This window comes from Leptodactylus fuscus, chromosome 4 (assembly GCF_031893055.1).
Source record: "Leptodactylus fuscus isolate aLepFus1 chromosome 4, aLepFus1.hap2, whole genome shotgun sequence".
In the NCBI taxonomy this organism is placed as follows: Eukaryota; Metazoa; Chordata; class Amphibia; order Anura; family Leptodactylidae; genus Leptodactylus; species Leptodactylus fuscus.
Genome location: NC_134268.1, coordinates 205845448 through 205862944, shown reverse-complemented (window position 1 = coordinate 205862944; position 17497 = coordinate 205845448). Strand labels below are relative to the sequence as shown.

Sequence of the window (17497 nt, the reverse complement as noted above, 5' to 3'; positions counted from 1 at the left end):
TAGAGAGCCTATAGAGGTGTGCTACAGCGCTGCCTAAACTCTGCTACATCGGGCAATTGTGATAACAGGGGTTTGGTTATGTGGCTGTCTGAGCAGCTTCTGTGTTACAAAGGGCTGAACGGATGTTGCTGAAATGTGCCAAAGTTCTCCCCCCTCCCCCATCAGAGGCAGAACAACACACTCACTGAAACTCTACACCCGATATACTCCTCGTGCCCACACACAGCCTGCATGTTCTGTAGTCTCCTGATCTTCTATGAGACTCCATTTTCTTCAACTTTCACACTGTCCAGCTTCATCCTATAAAGCTCCACCCACAAAATAGAGTGTAGCTCCGCCCATTGCCTAGCATGATCCTATCTGAGAATGGCTCAAGGACCTGTCATAGCATCATCACAGGTCCTTTAGTGTTGTGTGAACCTAAATTCCTTCACTGTGGTTGTGTAGTGACGTCATGTACCGGGATAAAAAGTAGCCTATGTTTTAATCGGGGTTCCTATCTATGTATGTGGCAAATTTCAAGCAAATCCGTTCAGTCGTTTTTGTGTGATTGAGGAACAAACATATTAGTAGGATAGGATAGTATAGTACTACTATATGTGCTATAGTATAGTACTGCTATACACTGCTCAAATAATACTACTTCATACAGCTCAAATAGCCATATTCTACAGTCCTGTCATACAAAGCTGTATACAATGTCTAAGTAATAGCCCCACTGTACATTGCCCAAACAATACTACAATACAATATTCAAGTAGTTACTCTATAGAACATAAATATACTACCACCACATTCAGGGCTACTTTAACCATAGGGCAAACTGTGCATCTGCAATGGGCCCTAAGGTGTGTGGCCTCCACTGTAGACCCAGATCAGAGGGGACAGTCCTGCATTTAGGGTGCTGTCCCAACGGCCCGGGCGTTAGGCAGCAATCTCAACACGGTCTGTCTCCTTAGGAGGCAGAAAAAGTTGCAAACAGACCTATCATCTCCATGTTCCACTATTCACTAGAGCCAGAGCCTGTGGGGTTAGTAAAGCAGGGAGCATTATGGGGGAGGGGACACTGAATTATAATCTGTAGATAAGATTCAGCTCCACCAGGAAAGGATCCAAGATAACGTCCGAATGTATAAAATGTAACTTTTATTAATCTTTATAGTAAAAAGTTACAGCGTAACTGTGAAGCTTAATGTCATGGTATTGCTACGCGTTTCAGTACATACTTGTACCTTCCTCATGCCATGCCATTGGACATTATCTTGGAATCTTTCCTGGTGGATACTGCCCAAATAACCATGATATACCTAAAGAATAATAATGTGGCGGACCAAGGACAGGATTTGGGCTGTTTCTGCATACAATAAAGATCAGTAAGTGCAGACAGTGATCACAACGCTTTATTATATTGGATTCTATATAACACGACAATATAATACATGGTCTGTATCTCTATGTTATCTACAAAGGGAACCTCCAACTATAAAGGCATGTATCATAAATACATAGGGCAAGTGAATATAAGATACTTTGTAATATATCTTATTAAAGAAATCTGTCACCTTCTCACCCAGACCCTTATCATTAATAGGCCCTTAACTGCAGCTTCACACACAGATGTCTATGGAGAGGGGATGTGGGAGGAGGAGACAGTAGTAGAGCCATATCTCGAATGTTATATTAGAGTCAATTAACACTATCACTCACATTGTAGCAGCTACAGTTATTTGTGTGTCTTTATTGCAGCCTCCTCCCTCCCCTCTCCATAGACTTCTGTATAAGAAGAAACTCATCCCGAAAGGTGTAAAAGGAAACATTACAAAAAATTTGGGTTTGCAGGACTTTTTGTTTGGGATTTTTGACGGACACTACACTGATGATTCCAATACAGATGTGAATGTAACACAGTATGTTATGAGTAAACTTGTAACAACTTTTTCATAGTTATTGCCTTAAGTGCTTGTAACTTCGCAAACATACCACACATGGTTAAAAAGTAACTGTCCGCTTAACCCCTAGACACTCCACGCCATATTACATCATGCTGAGCGTATATTTGCTCATTGCTATAATAGTATGGTGTGCCTGTAGAATGCATAGTTGGTACCCAGGACTAGCCACCAGTATCGGAAAATATTCCGACTCCGGCAGTTTAGGAGAGTTTTCTAGGCATGCTTTGTGACCTGAGCAGAGATCAGTGTGTAGGAAGGTGGAGTAGAAAAGCTGTGAAATCCTCTGGTGACTGGTTGATTCTGTGTCTTATCTACATATACATGATAGCTGTGACAATAAGTGATAGGGTGCTGCAAAGAACTCTACTACAAAAAAGAGAAAGTACCACCATATTATTTGGCTTAGTGGCCAGAGTCAGAATTGCAGGATTTTTACAATTTTTTTTTAATATCGACGATAACTTGGAAAATGTAAAAAAATATATATTAAACATACGGTATGCCTAGCAAAAAATTGGATTAAAAATGTAAAAAAAATAGGTGATTTTCTGGTGACACCTCTTAATTCAGGCGCCCTGCAGGAGGTCCCGTGCACCAGAACTAGAATCTATGTGTCTTTAGGGCAAAAAAGGGCTGTGAGCCAAACATGTACCGTATCCACCCCCAGAAAACTGCTCTAAATGGGTGAGTAAATTACCCCCAAATGAGTATTTTTGGAAAACTGACTCAGGAAGGAATTTCTGGTCCTTTCTGCAGTTTCAATCATTGTCTCGCTGCATTTTGGTGTTGCAGTAATGTGACACAGACTCCCTTTATCTAATATTACATGTTGATATATGTGACATATATGCAGTTATTGCAAATACCGGGAAGAAGACAAATCCTTATTCCTATCTCTAGATCGGCACCATTTGTGAAGCCGTAGCTGGATTCATTTGTTCGCTTTACATAAACTTGCTGAGTAAACACAACTGCCGCCGTCAATTAGAGAAGTGTCACCTGGCGTCCTACAGCTCTCTATATCCTTCCTCACAGGCGACTTCTACCGCATAGATGCCAGGGGTAAAGGATCATCTACTGAGGTTTTTGGTTATTCTGTCCTACTCTATACACAGGACTCTACACATTCGTGATCCCTGTCAAGGAGGTTGGGATGATCCAGTATGTGAGACGCACACTCCAGATCTGCTACAATCACTTTGAATTGCCTATTTTTCCCCAGATGGGTTCCTATTGGTTCCCCTCAATGCCATGTAATAGATGTCTGAGGTAATCTAGTGAAATCATACTCATATGTGATAAAACATACCATGAAATTGGAGAGGAACCTAGCTTCCAAGATGGCTGCGTGGTTACAGTGGGAGATAGTAGCGTGGCTACAGTGGGAGATAGTAGCATGGCTACAGTGGGAGATAACAGCGTGGCTACAGTGGGAGATAACAGCGTGGCAACAGTGGGAGATAGCAGCGTGGCTACAGTGGGAGATAGTAGCATGGCTACAGTGGGAGATAGTAAGATGGCTAAAGCGCGAGATAGCAGCGTGGCAACAGTGGGAGATATTAGCGTGGCTACAGTGAGAGATAGTAGCATGGCTACAGTGGTTAATAATAGCATGCTACAGTGGGAGATAGTAGCGTGGCTACAGTGGGAGATATTAGCGTGGCTACAGTGGGAGATAGTAGCGTGGCTACAGTGGGAGATAGTAGCGTGGCTACAGTGGGAGATAGTGGCATATCTACAGTGGGAGATAGTAGCGTGGTTACAGTGGGAGATAATAGCATGGCTAAAGCGCGAGATAGCAGCGTGGCAACAGTGGGAGATATTAGCGTGGCTACAGTGGTTAATAGTAGCATGCTACAGTGGGAGATAGTAGCGTGGCTACAGTGGGAGATAGTAGCGTGGCTACAGTGGGAGATAGTAGCGTGGCTACAGTGGGAGATAGTAGCGTGGCTACAGTGGGAGATAGTAGCGTGGCTACAGTGGGAGATAGTAGCGTGGTTACAGTGGGAGATAATAGCATGGCTACAGTGGGAGATAGCAGCATGACTACAGTGGGAGATAGTAGCGTGGCTACAGTGGGAGATAGTAGCGTGGCTACAGTGGGAGATAGTAGCATGGCTACAGTGGTTAATAGTAGCAAGGCTACAGTGGGAGATAGTAGCGTGGCTACAGTGGGAGATAGTAGCATGGCTACAGTGGGAGATAGTAGCGTGGCTACAGTAGGAGATAGTGGCATATCTACAGTGGGAGATAGTGGCATATCAACAGTGGGAGATAGTATCGTGGCTACAGTGGGAGATGGTTGTGTGGTTACAGTGGGAGATAGTGGCATATCTACAGTGGGAGATAGTGGAATATCTACAGTAAGAGATAGTAGCGTGGCTACAGTGGGAGATATTAGCATGGCTACAGTGGGCGATAGTAGCATGGCTTGACTGGAAGTCAGGTAAGATAGTGGGAGATAGTGGCGTGGCTATAGTGGGAGATAGTGGCATGGCTATAGTGGGAGATAGTAGCATGGGTACAGTGGGAGATAGTAGCATGGCTACAGTGGGAGATAGTAGCGTGGCTACAGTGGGAGATAGTAGCGTGGCTACAGTAGGAGATAGTGGCATATCTACAGTGGGAGATAGTGGCATATCTACAGTGGGAGATAGTGGAATATCTACAGTAAGAGATAGAAGCGTGGCTACAGTGGGAGATAGTAGCATGGCTACAGTGGGAGATAGTGGCATATCTATAGTGGGAGATAGTAGCGTGGTTACAGTGGGAGATAATAGCATGGCTACAGTGGGAGATAGCAGCATGGCTACAGTGGGAGATACTGAAGAGGAAAAGGGGACCAAAGGTCCGTTGAGGGAGAACGGACCTTTGGTCCCCTTTTCCTCTTCAGTATTTCCTCCGGTTCTCCGGTGACGGATTGAACTGCTGCCATTCTCACCCTAATACGATTTCAAGTGTTGTGACTGTTCACAACCTCATAAGGTGAGAGGCCATCTGGTCCACATTAATACTTACCCAGTTTTTAATCATTTGTGTACTCTCAAATACTACACTTAGTGCGCTCGGTGTCTTTGTTTTGTTTTATACAGTGGGAGATAGTAGTGTGGCTACAGTGGGAGATAGTGGCATTGCTACAGTGGTTAATAGTAGCGTGGCTACAGTGGCAGATAGTGGCGTGGCTATAGTGGGAGATAGTAGCATTGCTACAGTGGGAGATAGTAGCGTGGCTACAGTGGGAGATAGTAGCATGGCTACAGTGGGAGATAGTGGCATATCTACAGTGGGAGATAGTAGTGTGGCTACAGTGGGAGATGGTTGCGTGGCTACAGTGGGAGATAGTGGCATATCTACAGTGGGAGATAGTAGTGTGGCTACAGTGGGAGATAGTGGCATATCTACAGTGGGAGATAGTGGCATATCTACAGTGGGAGATAGTAGCGTGGCTACAGTGGGAGATAGTTGCATATCAACAGTGGGAGATAGTATCGTGGCTACAGTGGGAGATGGTTGCGTGGCTACAGTGGGAGATAGTGGCATATCTACAGTAAGAGATAGTAGCGTGGCTACAGTGGGAGATATTAGCGTGGCTACAGTGGGCGATAGTAGCATGGCTTGACTGGAAGTCAGGTAATGAGCTTTGACACTTCTGGGGCTATTGATATGTCCATTTTCTTATGTCCTAATTTTGACCGTTTTCACGACCTCACAACCCAAAGAAATTTAGTGGCTGTCAAAATGGATTGGCATCCAAGTGACAGCCGGTGAAAACAGATGCGTGGGTTGGGTCAAAAAAAGATCAATGAAATTCATTGTTTATTTAATGGTCTGATAAAAAAAAAAAAAAATGGATGACCAATGGGCATAGAAAATTGAGAATGGAGAAATGGACACAAAATGGTTCAAAAAAGCTGTAAAAATGAACCATTTCCTCCATTCACAGTCGTCTTGTGAACATAGCCTAAGAACTAAGTTGGCCCCTAATTTATTCCAAAAACTGCTCAAAAAAATATTCTTTAACTGGTAAGGAAAAGAAATTAAAATTTCAGTATAGGAAAGGATTCTTTACAGTTACAGTAGTAAAACTTTGAAATGTCCCACCCAACGAGGTAGCAATGGTAGATACAGTGTAAGAGATCATGTTCCATTGATCCTGGGATCGGGAAGGAATTTGTTCTTCCATGTTCTCCCCCCCATGGGGCAAAATTGGCCAAGAAGGTACAGTTTTGACCTTCCTCTGCATGGGTTGTAGTCTTTCTTAAGCCCTAACCTCTAAACATCTCCAGACCGCCGGGCATAATTCTAAGGGAAGGGAATTGACTTAAGAGTGGAGTCTCTACATAGCCAGATTTGGCTCCGCAGGGTTGCCCAGGGCCACTCGCTTCTGTAAGTTTTGACATTGCTTGTTCTCCTAATAGCCAATCCCATAAGAATGCAGCAAACCTAAAGAAACTAATCTGCACAATGGGGGAAGCAGCACTCCCATCATCATCATCATCATCATCATCATCATGCTCGCTCCCTCTTCTCCTGCTTCATTATCACTTTCCCACCATTCACAGCTGACATTGCCAAGGCTCAGTAGCCTGCCATCCGCTGTCAATACCTGGAGATTACACTCCTCTCCTAGACAAGTCATTTCTGCATTCGGATGAAACGCTCCCCCCCCCAGCCAAACGTGACATTGCACAAGAGATTAGAAGCCCTTTACACAACTGTGCACACATGAGGGGGGAACATTCTTTCATTCCCAATATCCGACATCAGGCACCAAGTTGTCCCCTGCCGCCGCGTCGCCTCCCTACTGCATGAAGAAATTGCTAATTGTAAGCATTCCTGCCATAGTCACTCCTTAAATCTTCAGGTATTCTCTCCGCTGGTATCGTCATTAACCCTTCCACTCCACAGCAGAGTTCTAACCCTTCTTGTGCAACTTCAGGTTGCAGCAGAGCTGAGTTTGTGATCCGGCACAAGCCACTTCCATAGCGCGTAACTCATTGGATTAAAGCAATACGTAAAATTTTGGCAAATTTTGGTTGCTTTACGCTCGACACCTGCCCATCAACCCTAAGTAGTAAAACAAGGCGGCAAGTGAACGTCACCACGTCCTATACATCCGAATAGTATCGGGTATGCAAACCTCTGACCAAGACAAGAAAGGTAAAAATTACCTTGTCCAAGCAGTTGACTTTTTCCGTAGGATACACGACTCTGCCACAACGGGCACACTGTGGGTTCATTTTCTTAAAAGAATTTTTCCAAGAGCAGGAATGCAACCAAAAAGGAGGAGAAGGAACAAAAAAAAAAAGGAAAAAAATCCGGTTCCCCCTTGCTGTGATGTCCTGCACGGGAGCTGTCAGTGAGCAGGCGGTGGGAGTGCAGATCAGCTGGAGCAGGAATACATCACACTGCAGTCCCAAGGCAGATGTGTGTGAGTGTGTGCGACTGTGTACAGGCAGGCAAGCGCCCAGGCTCCCCCCAGTCCGCCCTGCCTTCTTTTTTTTTATGTTTTTTTTTTATGATTGCTTTATTGAAATCTACAAACTAAACACAAGCCTACGGGTAAGTTCACACGCTGCAGATTTGTTATAGACATTTCTGTCACCGCCCTTTTCCACTGGCTGAGGTTTGCAGAAATCCAAGCGCAGGCTGCAGAAATGACCCCATGCACATGTAGGGGGCAGGTATTCAAAAAGTTCTGCATACATGTCAGTCTTGTCTAGCGTCCGTCGCTCACGAATCTCCGAGTCATAAGAAGGGAAAATGAAAATATTGGAAAAAAATGTTTTGGTTCTTAACCCTTTAAGTGTACACCTATTGTTGACATTTACGATGAGAGACCTATCACGAGGGAAATTTTTAGGCTGAAGCCCCACCGTGCAAAAACGCAGCATTTTGGCCACGGCGGAAGTACCACAACAGAGCGTTTGACAGTACCTGCAAAGTGGATGGGATTCTAGCTAAACCTATGTGCACATTGAAAAAAAATCTGCAGCGGAAAAGCTGAGTTATCAGAAACTCCCACGTTTTTGGAAATCGCACCTGGCATTTCCATTTTTTCTTATTATAGGGGCAGAAAGGCCCCGGGTGAAAACTCAGAAAATGCAATTTTGTGAAAAAAAGCTGCTATATGTTTTTTTTTCTGCAACATTTTTTGCTGCGTTTTGTTATGTGGGACCTTCGCCTCGAAGCCAGTCTGGAGTCTGCACTGCCATAATTTGCCCCAAATTTATCAAACGTTGCACATGTCACGTGTTGTACGCCAGTTTTCTGGCATGAAAAAGTGACCATTTTTGTTTCGCGTTTCTGTTTTTTGGGGCAACTTTTTATTTTGTGTACTGCTCACCAGTTTTCAAAAAAGTGAGCGGACAGGGGCAGGAATCTAAGCGAGCCGGGCAGGGGTTCAGATCAAATTTACTAGAAAACTGGTATAAATTGGACTAGAAATCTTTGCCAAGACACAGGATCTCCCCCCCCCCAATATTCTTGAATTGTTACAAGATCGGAACATCCTAATAATTCTGGCGCATCACGCGCCAATTCACAAAAGTGACAAAGACCAGGTCACAAAGTGCCAGTCTTACTAAATTGGTCCCAGAGTTTGATATATTTGGCACATTGTCAAGTTTGACACATTTGTCCAAAGGTGTTACTCCATTTTCTACACCTCTCAGTGGCATAATGATTATGGTCGCAGGGAGTGCAACCATGACTGGGCTCAGAGGGGTATGGGGTCTGCAGCCAGTTGGAAATGGCCAGGGCTCTGGACCATAGTGGTCACGGACAGCCTTGTTCCCCGACCACTATACATATTGTCAATGGAAAGAGGCCTGAACTGTGAGCCCAGGAGAGGTGTGTAAAAATAAAAAAAATACTTATACTCACCTCTCCTGGGCTGAGCATCTGCTCCGGGGATCTTCCTGCAGTAGATGCTAAATCCTAGTGGGCTAAAGGACCTTTGAGCAAGAGGGGGCAATGGAGGTGCAGGCTGTGTGTGAGAAAGAGGAGGGAATGGAGGTGCAGGCTGTGTGTGAGAAAGAGGAAGGAATTGGGGGTTCTGGTGGGGGATGGGCACTGTTAGCACATAATACTGTGTGGGGGGCCACTATTCAGCACGCAATACTGTTTGGGGACCACTATGGAGCACGTAATACTGTTTGGGGGCCACTATGGAGCACGTAATACTGTTTGGGGGCCACTATGGTGCACGTATTACTGTTTGGGTGCCACTATGGAGCGCGTAATACTGTTTGGGGGCCACTGTGGAGCACGTAATACTGTGTGGGGGCCACTATGGTGCACGATTACTGTTTGGGGGCCACTATGGAGCACGTAATACTGTTTGGGGGCTACTATGGTGCATGTATTACTGTTTGGGGGCCAGTATGGTGCACGTAATACTGTTTGGGGGCCACTATGGTGCATGTATTACTGTTTGGGGGCCACTATAGTGCACGTAATACTGTTTGGGAGCCACTGTGGAGCATGTAATACTGTTTGCGGGCCACTATGCAGCATTTAATACTGTTTGGGGACAACTGTGGAGCACATATTACTGTTTTGGTGCCACTATGGAGTGCATAATACTATTTGGGAGTCACTGTGAAGCACATAATACTGTATAGGATCTACTGTGGAGCACGTAATACTGTCCCAGGATTGTTTACATGTCGGCGCTGCGCGGCTCGCTCACCATATTCTTGACTAGCTTTTACCCGCGACTTCGTCTGCGGTGAGTTGAGTATTGGGCGGACACAGACGTGTGAAACTGTAAAAGTGCTTTAAAAAGTTTGGTGGGCTACCAAATGTGATTTGATGTGTTATATTGTGTATGTTGTGATACAGACAATGTGATGTGTTATACAGGCTGTGTACAGGAGTATATATGTATCAGGTACTGTATATAGCAGTGATAGGAGATACATGTAATTATATAGTATATACAGCCTGTGTACAGGAGTATATATGTATCAGGCACTGTATATAGCAGTGATAGGTAATACATGTAATATATAGTATATACAGTCTGTGTACAGGAGTATATATGTATCAGGCACTGTATATAGCAGTGATAGGTAATACATGTAATATATAGTATATACAGCCTGTGTACAGGAGTATATATGTATCAGGCACTGTATATAGCAGTGATAGGAGATACATGTAATTATATAGTATATACAGTCTGTGTACAGGGGTATATATGTATCAGGCACTGTATATAGCAATGATAGGAGATACATGTAATTATATAGTATATACAGCCTGTGTACAGGGGTATATATGTATCAGGTACTGTATATAGCAGTGATAGGAGATACATGTAATTATATAGTATATACAGCCTGTGTACAGGAGTATATATGTATCAGGTACTGTATATAGCAGTGATAGGAGATACATGTAATTATATAGTATATACAACCTGTGTACAGGAGTATATATGTATCAGGTACTGTATATAGCAGTGATAGGAGATACATGTAATTATATAGTATATACAGCCTGTGTACAGGAGTATATACAGTCATGGCCAAAAGTTTTGAGAATGATACAAATATTAATTTTTACAAAGTCTACTGCTTCAGTTGTTCTAATGGCAATTTGCATATATTCCAGAATGTTATAAAGAGTGATCAGCTTAACAGCAATTACTTGCAAAGTCAATATTTGTCTAGAAAATTAACTTTATCCCCCAAAACACATTTCAACATCATTGCAGCCCTGCCTTAAAAGGACCAGCTAACATTGTTTCAGTGATTGCTCAATTAACACAGGTGTGGGTGTTGATGAGGACAGGGCTGGAGATCAATCTGTCATGATTAAGTAAGAATGACATCACTGGACACTTTAAAAGGAGGCTGGTGCTTGGCATCATTGTTTCTCTTCTGTTAACCATGGTTACCTCTAAAGAAACACGTGCAGTCATCATTGCACTGCACAAAAATGGCCTAACAGGGAAGAGTATCGCAGCTAGAAAGATTGCACCTCAGTCAACAATCTATCGCATCATCAAGAACTTCAAGGAGAGAGGTTCCATTGTTGGCAAAAAGGCTCCAGGGCGCCCAAGAAAGACCAGCAAGCACCAGGACCGTCTCTTAAAAGTGTTTCAGCTGCGGGATCGGGCTACCAGGTGCAGAGCTTGCTCAGGAATGGCAGCAGGCAGGTGTGAGTGCATCTGCACGCACTGTGAGGCGGAGACTCTTGGAGCAAGGCCTGGTCTCAAGGAGGGCAGCAAAGAAGCCACTTTTCTCCAGAAAAAACATCAGGGACAGACTGATATTCTGCAAAAGGTACAGGGAGTGGACTGCTGAGGACTGGGGTAAAGTCATTTTCTCTGATGAATCCCCTTTTTGATTGTTTGGGACATCTGGAAAACAGCTTATTCGGAGAAGACGAGGTGAGCGCTACCACCAGTCTTGTCTCATGCCAACTGTAAAGCATCCTGAAACCATTCATGTGTGGGGTTGCTTCTCAGCCAAGGGAATCGGCTCTCTCACAGTCTTGCCTAAAAACACAGCCATGAATAAAGACTGGTACCAGAATGTCCTCCAAGATCAACTTCTCCCAACCGTCCAAGAGCAGTTTGGTGATCAACAATGCCTTTTCCAGCATGATGGAGCACCTTGCCATAAAGCAAAGGTGATAACTAAATGGCTCAGGGAACAAAACATAGAGATTTTGGGTCCATGGCCTGGAAACTCCCCAGATCTTAATCCCATTGAGAACTTGTGATCAATCATCAAGAGACGGGTGGACAAATAAAAACCTACAAATTCTGACAAAATGCAAGCATTGATTGTGCAAGAATGGACTGCTATCAGTCAGGATTTGGTCCAGAAGTTGATTGAGAGCATGCCAGGGAGAATTGCAGAGGTCCTGAAGAAGAAGGGTCAACACTGCAAATATTGCAACGCTGCATTAACTCATTCTAACTGTCAATATAAGCTTTTATTACTCACAATATGATTGCAATTATATTTCTGTATGTGATAAAAACATCTGACAAACACACAGAAAACCAGAGGGCAGCAGATCATGTGAAAATATAATATTTGTGTCATTCTCAAAACTTTTGGCCATGACTGTATGTATCAGGTACTGTATATAGCAGTGATAGGAGATACATGTAATTACAATGTGATGTGTTGTATTGTGTATGTGTAGTGGAAATCTATATGTAAATGTGAGTGAGTAGAGTGAGGGCTACTCCTGAGGTGACAGTAAGGAGTGTGCAGGCAGGTTGAGGCAGGAAATGCCAGGCAGTGTGTGTGAGTCTATAGCTGGGGCTAGGAGTCCTGCTTTTGTGAGTCTCCTGCTAGGAAGCCATGTTGTTTAGTGGCACCAAAAGTAGCCTGCGACTCAATCCTGAGGGAAAACTATGTTTGTGGAAAATTGCACGCAAATCCGTCCAGGCGTTTTAGCGTGATTGAGGAACAAACATCCAAACTCACAAACATCCAAACATCCAAACTTTCACATTTATAATATTAGTAGGATAACTGCATTTGTGGGTATTAAAGCTGTACCCCTTTAAAGTATCTGAGATATCGCTTCAGCACCCACTATCAAGAATTCGCTCTAGGAAGGAACTTGGGGGCCTGGACAAAAGTTTGCACCTGGGCCCACAAGACTTTAGTTACACCACTTACACCATTTTTCTTACTGAAATGAGACTGCGACAATTCGTTGCCACTTTTTAAAAAGTCACGTTTGACAAATTTGGTTTATACCAGCTCAACAGGCTAACCACACCCACTGCCACACCTTTAAAAAGTTTAACAAGTGATGTAAAATTGTAAAAATAAAAAAAAAACACAAAATATTCACACAAATATGTCCAGAAACACAATTCTGGAGGACCTTTCACCACCTCAAAACATTGATTCTGGAGCCTTCACCGTCCATGAGCAATCAGTGCAATTAGTTTCAAGGACCAATATGCTAATTAGACCTAGGACCGCCCACCTAACAGTAGAGAGCCTAATTAGCATCTTAGGTGCTAAAAATAACAGCACCAATTGCTCAGGAACGGTGGGGGCTAGAGAAAAAATTCCAGCAGCATTGGAACCAGTGGAGCGGCACCAATTGAAGGTTGCAAAAAGTTGGAATTGGTGAAGTTGGAGAGGTTTACTATATCCATATGAGATCTTGTTTTTTGCTGGTCGGAGCGTGTGATTTTTAAAGGGGTTGTTCATTTTTATAGATGACTTATCCTCAGTATATTATTGTAAATGTCTCCAAACAATGTAGATTGCATGACTCTAGTATTAGCTGCCTAGTGTTACACAAACTCTAGATAAGAAAGCGGTATTGTCTTGGACACATATGAAAGCATTGAGCCAAACCTACAGGAATGAAGTCATGTATGTTTCAATCCCTTTGATGTGGGTAAATCTCCCGTCGAGTGTATTGTCTACATGTAGTATAATTACCTTTTTTTTTTTGCACAGCCCTGTTCAGACTCAGTGTTTCATAACAACGAGTAAAAACAACACATGAAAGCAAGACATCTACAGCCTTCAAAGACTACTATGGATGTGCCAAAAATATTGTGTATCCTCCACAGGTGGTCTGCTCAAAGTGCATCTTCAGTGGTGTATACTCTATAACCAATGTTCTTCATCAGGTGCAACTAGAAGTTACTGAGCCCTGGAGAATGTGGTCCTAGAAAGAAAAATCTGCACCCAACCCAACCAGCAAGGGGCTATCCCTAAAGTAAAGGGTCATACAGTCATGAGAAAACAAAGTGCACCCTCTTTGAGTTTAAAAATATCTGATTCTTAGATCTTAAAATTAGGTAAATACAACCTCAGTACTTATTTAACAAAAACTAGGCCAAAGCAGAAGTTTTGGCAGTTTGCTGGTCTGGATTATTCACGCATGTGTTAACTCAATGTCAAGGAGGAAAGACATCAGCAATGATCTTAGAGGAGAGATGAATTTTATTTTATTTCATATAACCCACCAATGTTTTTTTATATTTTGGGCAGAATTTGCTGTTTGCAGTATAAAACTCATGTTGTATAGTACTGGTGAAACTACAGTAGTCTTTATGTATTAATGGTGTTTTGCTCCGATTCATCTCAACATTGCCAAAACGGACACCATGGGGTTTTTGTTTAGTCCATCGGGTGCTAGACGAAAGGAAATTTACTGCATATGAAAAGCAATCTCCTTGTTGAGATGGAATAATAATATACAAGCAGAAACTAAAAGGTCAATGCTAAAATAAATATGCAGGAATTGATAGATTTATTTGGATGGGGAAGGCCAGTGACTCTCTATAAAATGGACGATAAAGTGCAGTGACTATCACTAAACACTAAACACTTCATATGTGACAGTCTGCATCCTGTACACACAAGTAATACCATGCCTCATGTTTCTATTCTTTACCGGTTAGATTGTAAGCTCATAGGGGCAGGGCTTTCTGTGTCCTACCACATCTTCAAACTCTGTTTTGCACCCACGTTACATGATTTTACCCTCTGACCTTCATGGCGCTATAAAAAAAAATCTAATAATAGTAGCAATTGACTTCCATAATCCAAGGTACAACCTTACATAACCCATGGCCCACAAGAGTCATCCAGTGCACCTATCCCCATCAAATGCCCCAGACCCGCTTAGTCCTTACTTATTGCATACTGTTTATGTAACATCTCTGCCTGTTCAGGCCTCTGCGCCACCCTCTGCTCGCGTGCTGCGGCGCAGGAGGCGTGTGCAGTTTGAGAATCTGCTTAAAGTTTTTAGTTGCACTGTGTGAACACGGCTCTAGTCCTTAATTGGATTTGCACCACACCCGTCTTCTGCCAAGGTTGTCTCTGTCCATTAAGTGGTTAATCTGGCCTTGCCCTTTGATTGACAGCTGCCTTTCTGTGAACTCCATGGGCGGGTTCTTCCTCCCTATTTAGCCTTGGTTCCCATTCACACCAGTGCTTGTTATTGCCGTGCACATACCTGCTCTTACGTTCCCTGTTTGCTTATACTATTATACCTGACCTTTGGCTTTTCTCATTGACTATTCTCTTGACTCCGATTTGGCACTGCATCGCTCTCCTGTTACCGAACCCTGGCTAGCTGACCTCCCTTTGTTGTTGTTCGTCTTGTCTGCGTTTTGTTTTTCACATATTCAGGGAGGGTCTGTCCTCGTGGTTGTCGCCTATTACCTAGGATAGGGCCTGGCAATAGGAAGGGAAAGCGGGGGGCTTCAGCTTAGGGCTCACTGTCTCTTGTGCCCCTCCCAGGGTTTAACAGTTCTGGGAATTGCTGTCTTAGCAATTCCCTTACAGAATAACAAGCCCAAAAACCTACATCCATTGCTTCCCTACAGACAGCATGGATCCCATTCAGTGCTTTGCAGCCAAGTTGGAGGGATTGACAGGCCTGGTAGCTGAGCTAGCTAAACAGGTTCAGACCCTAACTGACGCTGCTGCATCATCCCCAGCTGTTTTGGCACCTTACAAGGTCAAGATGTTACTCCCTGATCGTTTCTCAGGGGACCGTGAAAAATTTGAGACGTTCAGGGAGTCTTGTCGCTTGTATTTTCGGATTAATCCACATGTGACTCAGGCCCAAATGGTGGGAGTGGTTATATCTCTGCTACAGGGGGATCCACAAGCTTGGGCCCTTAAACTCCCTGCTGAGGCTGATGAGTGGTCTGATGTGGAAAAAAATTTTAAGTCCCTGGGCTCTATCTATGCTGAGCCAGACCACATTGCGCTTGCGGAATCGCAACTCCTCACCATGCGGCAGGGAAAACGCTCTGCAGAGGAGTATTGCTCTGAGTTCTGTAAGTACAGTATAACGGCAGGTTGGTGTGAGTCAGCTCTAAAGGCTCACTTTAAAAAAGGTTTGTGTGACCGTGTTAAGGAGCTCTGGGTTGGTCACCCAGATCCCCCGACTCTTGAGAAGGCCATGACTTTGGCGGTCCGTATTGACCGCAAGATCAGAGAAAATTTAAAAGAGAGAGTAGGGCCTGTTGCCTCCAAGTTTTCTGTCTCTTCCTCTCTCTCCTCTGAAAAACCTACCTTTCCTCCCGTCACTTCTGGTGAGGAACCCATGCAACTGGGAGCTGTGGACGCCAAGACACGACGAGAGCATCGTCTCAGGAATAACCTGTGCCTGTACTGTGGTTCCGCTGGTCATGTCATCCGAGACTGCTCTATCAGACCCTGGTCACCTGCGCAAAAACTTCAGTGCCTGAGTGGTAATCGGAAGAACCACTCAGGCAACCAGGTATTTGGTGGAAATAACAATAAGATGATGTTATCTGTGTCTTTGTCCTCTGGGGACAGATCTGTTTCTGGCAAGGCCCTACTTGACTCTGGGTCTGCAGCAAATTTTGTTAAATATTCAGTTGTTGAATCTTTGGGCATTGAGCTTTTGCCACTGGACTCGCCTATGTCTGTTACTGGAGCGGATTCTACTCCACTGGCCAGGGGTAAAGTCAGTTTTAAAACCCCCTTGATCTCTTTGCAAGTGGGTTCTACACATTCAGAGGTCATAAGCCTTTTTGTTATGGAGAATCTCTCTGCTGATGTTATTTTGGGGTTCCCCTGGCTGAAGCTCCATAACCCTATTTTGGATTGGGGTAAAAAGGAGTTGGTAAAGTGGGGAGATCAGTGCTCATCCCACTGTATTGCTTTACATTCTGTAGATTGTGTCACGGAGGAGAAGGTCTCAGCTACTAAAAGTTGGGAGCGCCCCTCCGGTATTAAAACCTGGTGGTATCAGAAACGCCGGATGAATAAAAAATGTTTGCCTGGTTCTCAAGCGTCTGTGGTTCAAGCAGAACCAAAATACAAGGCAGGGAAAACTCAGAATCCCTCTAGAACTGGTTTGTCTGGTGAGGGTCCGGTGGCCCCTCATAAAAGGGGGGGTACTGTAACATCTCTGCCTGTTCAGGCCTCTGCGCCACCCTCTGCTCGCGTGCTGCGGCGCAGGAGGCGTGTGCAGTTTGAGAATCTGCTTAAAGTTTTTAGTTGCACTGTGTGAACACGGCTCTAGTCCTAAATTGGATTTGCACCACACCCGTCTTCTGCCTAGGTTGCCTCTGTCCATTTAGTGGTTAATCTGGCCTTGCCCTTTGATTGACAGCTGCCTTTCTGTGAACTCCATGGGCGGGTTCTTCCTCCCTATTTAGCCTTGGTTCCCATTCACACCAGTGCTTGTTATTGCCGTGCGCATACCTGCTCTTACTGTCCCTGTTTGCTTATACTATTATACCTGACCTTTGGCTTTCCTCATTGACTATTCTCTTGACTCCGATTTGGCACTGCATCGCTCTCCTGTTACCGAACCCTGGCTAGCTGACCTCCCTTTGTTGTTGTTCGTCTTGTCTGCGTTTTGTTTTTCACATACTCAGGGAAGGACTGTCCTCGTGGTTGTCGCCTATTACCTAGGATAGGGCCTGGCAATAGGAAGGGAAAGCGGGGGGCTTCAGCTTAGGGCTCACTGTCTCTTGTGCCCCTCCCAGGGTTTAACAGTTCTGGGAATTGCTGTCTTAGCAATTCCCTTACAGTTTATGGATTAAATTTAAG

General features: G+C 44.1%; 1 protein-coding gene across 3 annotated transcripts in view; it reads right to left on the bottom strand.

Annotated features, from left to right (window-relative positions):
* LOC142200973 (LIM zinc-binding domain-containing Nebulette) overlaps positions 1-7373 on the bottom strand; it is a 183808-nt gene extending 176435 nt beyond the window's left edge. For all 3 annotated transcript variants that reach the window (XM_075271748.1, XM_075271749.1, XM_075271750.1), the window contains exon 1: positions 7124-7373. In XM_075271748.1, the coding sequence (XP_075127849.1) occupies positions 7124-7192 (69 nt within the window). In that variant the 5' untranslated portion in view covers positions 7193-7373. The remainder of the gene's footprint in view (positions 1-7123) is intronic.
* Between the last annotated feature and the right edge of the window lie 10124 nt (positions 7374-17497).